This window comes from Etheostoma spectabile, chromosome 1 (assembly GCF_008692095.1).
Source record: "Etheostoma spectabile isolate EspeVRDwgs_2016 chromosome 1, UIUC_Espe_1.0, whole genome shotgun sequence".
Taxonomy (NCBI): domain Eukaryota; kingdom Metazoa; phylum Chordata; class Actinopteri; order Perciformes; family Percidae; genus Etheostoma; species Etheostoma spectabile.
This window is the reverse complement of record NC_045733.1, coordinates 25,157,872-25,161,847: the sequence shown is the minus strand read 5'-3', so window position 1 is coordinate 25,161,847 and position 3,976 is coordinate 25,157,872. Positions and strand designations below refer to the sequence as shown.

General features: G+C 36.4%; 1 protein-coding gene across 6 annotated transcripts in view; it reads left to right on the top strand.

The window, feature by feature from the left end:
* Positions 1-3,976, top strand: part of rec114 (REC114 meiotic recombination protein) — a 50,053-nt gene that overhangs the window by 5,274 nt on the left and 40,803 nt on the right. For all 6 annotated transcript variants that reach the window (XM_032522070.1, XM_032522078.1, XM_032522101.1 and 3 more), the window contains exon 2: positions 366-455. In XM_032522070.1, the coding sequence (XP_032377961.1) occupies positions 366-455 (90 nt within the window). The remainder of the gene's footprint in view (positions 1-365; positions 456-3,976) is intronic.

The following is a 3,976-nucleotide window of genomic DNA, read 5'->3' as shown; positions in this document are numbered from 1 at the left end:
ATAATGATCAGCCGTCTCTCTGTGAGTACGGCCATCGCACTTATTGTTGAAAACAAGTGAAGGAGCTTTCTCAGAGATGCATTTAAAAAAATAATCGTGATTATCATTTGGGCCATAATCGTGCAGCCCTAATAACATATTCTTTGTAAATCCTAACGATCATTCCCTTAAAGAACCAAGCAGGCGTGTCTTATTTTACAATCCAAATTTTTATTAAAACTTGCCATTTTCAGTATGTAGCTTGCTACCACAAAGCTTTGTTGGGATTTTGAGTAAGGCAACACAAAGAGAGTATCCTTTATAAGTTGATCAGGAAAACTATGTGCCCACTTTGCAGCAGCTTAAAATGTTTTTTTCTTCACCAGATATTTGAGGCAAGTAGTGATAAACCGGAAATTGTCCTCACAATTATGGAATCTGGATTCGTGCTGGTGATGCAAGGACAGGAAAGCTTGGTAAGAAAACTGTTGCTAGATTTGATGTTTATGTTTTCTGTTTAGTTTTCCATGAATTGCCCCTTATGGTATGCACACAGTGCCTTATTTTTAAGGACCTGGTAGATTGTATGTTTAGATCAGTGTGCTTGTTGGGGGCGAGTAGGCCTATTATTTTACCCAAATTGTTTCTTTACAGCTCAGTGTTTCCTCTATGCTGATTTTATTGTGGTGCACCTCCATGGCAAAATTTCTTCTGCCATGCTATCAGAAATAGGGCAGACGCACAATAGTCGTGGTTCCCTTTTAAATGATCCTACCAACATAATGCACCCCCCCGTTGGCTGCTGCTCATGTTGCAATTTAACAACAAGTCAAACTATTCAGAGGTTATTGGGCCCGTCAAGTTTAATTCCACATACTGTTGTGTTGATGTAGTTTATTGTCAAAATGTTTGCTTTCTTCCAAGTTGACTATAATTTGAACAGCTGCCCCAAAAAGGTCACCGCTGGAGATGGCTTTGAAACGCAGACACCAAAATCAAGGCAAGAAATAAATAATTAAGGCTAACATTACGAGAAACAGAAAAAGGCTAGCTAGCTAACTGTTATCAATTTCACAACGTGACTTTTTGCCCAAAGAGAATGTTGTGGAGATTTAAACGGGAGACAAGAAAAGGCGTTCAGGTAGCGTGTTGTTAGGATGGCTACAGGAAATCATAGGCTTGTGTTATCTTAAATATTTTTAATGTAATGGTTTAATATCTAAATGATTTTGATAATGTGGATGAGGTTGTTATAATTGGATGGCCTGCAGCTTCAAGCACAATTCTTTGGATACAAGCGTTACATTTTGGAAAATAGACGGGATTCTGAACAGCGATGCTTGCGCTGCGCACGCACGCACGCACACACACACACACGCATACACGCAGCAGAGGTGTGTTACAACATGCAGCACATTTTACCTGACTGGGAAAGATACCACTATGCTTGTTACCGTAAGTAGGCTACATAAAACCTAAAAGTTCATACGTATCAATATCACTCACCTGTCTACAGGCGTACACATGTAGGAAGCAATATATTGCAATCTGATCTGTCTGGCAGTCCACTCTCGTCCACCGTGCTGTTTACACACACACACACATCTCTACTCTACTCTAAATAGCGAATATTGACAAACAAGCTAAAACAAAAGCGATTTGTAGTCTTACTGTTTATCTTAGTTTGCCACAAATCTTAAAATATGGACAAATTCTTGTAAACGTAACAACTGGCTAAACTAACCATCGTCTCTGCTGGAGTATTAATGGATGTATAAGACCAAAACGAACCAACGTGCCTACTTAATATGCAGGTGAATGACTCACTCTTTATGTTCACTTCTTCATTCTTGATAATGATGCTGGTTGTATTCTAACCCTCATGACCCCTGACACAGGACTAGGTATAAATAAAGTAAAATTGCACAATTATATGGTACCATAAAATAGGATGAGAAAAAGTATTGTTTTATTACAATTCTATAAAACAATATTAAATAGGGTGATAAAAATACAGTAGGTGATAATAATATGTGAGTTGAAAAGCCACTTTGTGACCTTCAAACTCGAAGGATGGCTTCAATTGTTGCTGCTCGGACAGACCCCACTGCTAAAACAAATCCTATAGGAAACACTGCAGCTTTTTGAAACTTGTGATGTGATTTAATACCATAGATTTGATTCACTTCATTGGTATTGTCAATTCACTGTAAAATCTTACTATCTGAATGACTGAATGTTATGTGAATTGTGACTTCTAAAGGGAAAAAAAGAAACATGCATAACTTATTTTGGGTTTCCAAATAATATGTATTCTAAAATATTAGTAATTATAAATTTGATTTGATTCAACTTTTGAAAGCTATTGGTTCAAAATATCATGAGCATATTCAATGTTGATTAAAAAAGGATAAATATAGACTAGTATATAGTCTTCTCCAAGATAGACTTTAAAATTGTTGCAGTTCGGTGGTGTACATCAATTCTTTTTTTGTTCACATATACAAACTTCTAGCTCATTAGACCTAGACATTTGGACTGTAGTTGGTGTCAGTGCAAGAAACACTGTCAAGCATAGGTGTTGCAGTGTACATATTATTATTATTAAATAATAATAATTAACAAGCTATATGTGTTTGTAAAGACAGTATACATTTACACCTTTCACAAAATGGCCCAAAAAAGGTTTGCCATTCTCTCTGCAGATTTTCTGAGATTTAAATCTGTAACAGAAATCTGCTTTCCAGATAAAAGGCTTCAAAGAAGGCCATGTGAAATATTCTGCTGAAGAGCTTGACATTTATGCTCAAATCCGATGACATTTCACAAGATTGTTTTGGTTGGGTCACTCCAAATGTTCCTCAAAAGTTTTTGGGTACAGGTTCAAAATAAGCTATTATGGCAGCCATTTTCAGGTTCAGGCTAACACAAAGCTAAAACCCACAGGCTTGGTTCAGATTTTTATTTGATTGTATGTGGTCAGTAGGCCTGCACAATAATAGAAAAAAACTGACATTGCAATATTTTTTCCCCTGCAATATATATTGTGATATGAAAAAAGAAAAAGTAATTTTTAAAAGACATGGAAACAATAAATAATTCTCGACTACTGCGGTGATTTTGTAGGGGAGTGCATCTACATAGAAGATGAACTATGTTAAACTTTAATGCTTTACAAACACTAAAGCAAGTAAGTGCTGTAAATTACATTAGATCAGACATAGACTTCTGTAGTAGATTAGTGTTACGTTTCCAGCGTCGTGGCTCCGAACCGCGTTAGTTGAGATGGATGGACCCCTTGTTTCTTTAGACTAACTATATTAGCTTTAGCCTGACTGGTAGCAGCTTTCATTAATAACGTTGCATTGATCAGGTGATTTAGTTTGTAGTATTAGTTTGCAGCGAACATAAAACATTGACTAATATAGCTTCACTGATTACCCAACGAAACCATGCGCATTACTGTGTCCGAGTTAGAGCTGCTGCCTACAGTACTTTTCTTCACACGGAGAGCCTCACTTCCCATAGAAATAAACCCCAGCGGACTAACGTCACATACGTACGTTGCCCACATGGCCACCTGTCTTAAAGGGGAAGGGTTGGACAGTAATAATCATGTAAAAGGAGAATGATTAAAGTTTTCTTTTCTACAGTATCAAGCAGCAAAAAAACATAAGCTTCAACATTGCAATGTCCTGCGATGTGACTGCACATGCGCACATCACAATGTCGATGCTAAAACACCATATTGTTCAGCCATAGTGGTCAGGTTGGGGGTAAATTTACATGCATTAATTCAATTTCTATTTTATATTCCTTATAGAACATAGACTTGACATTTATATAATAAGGTCTGTAGAAGACGTTTTGATTTTTCTCAAGTTTGAACATAACTGAAATGTTCTGTATTAGAGAGAATCTATGGGTTACTGAGAAGCTTCTGTCCTCTGCATAATAATAATATAATAATAATATTATTTTATATATGTATATATAT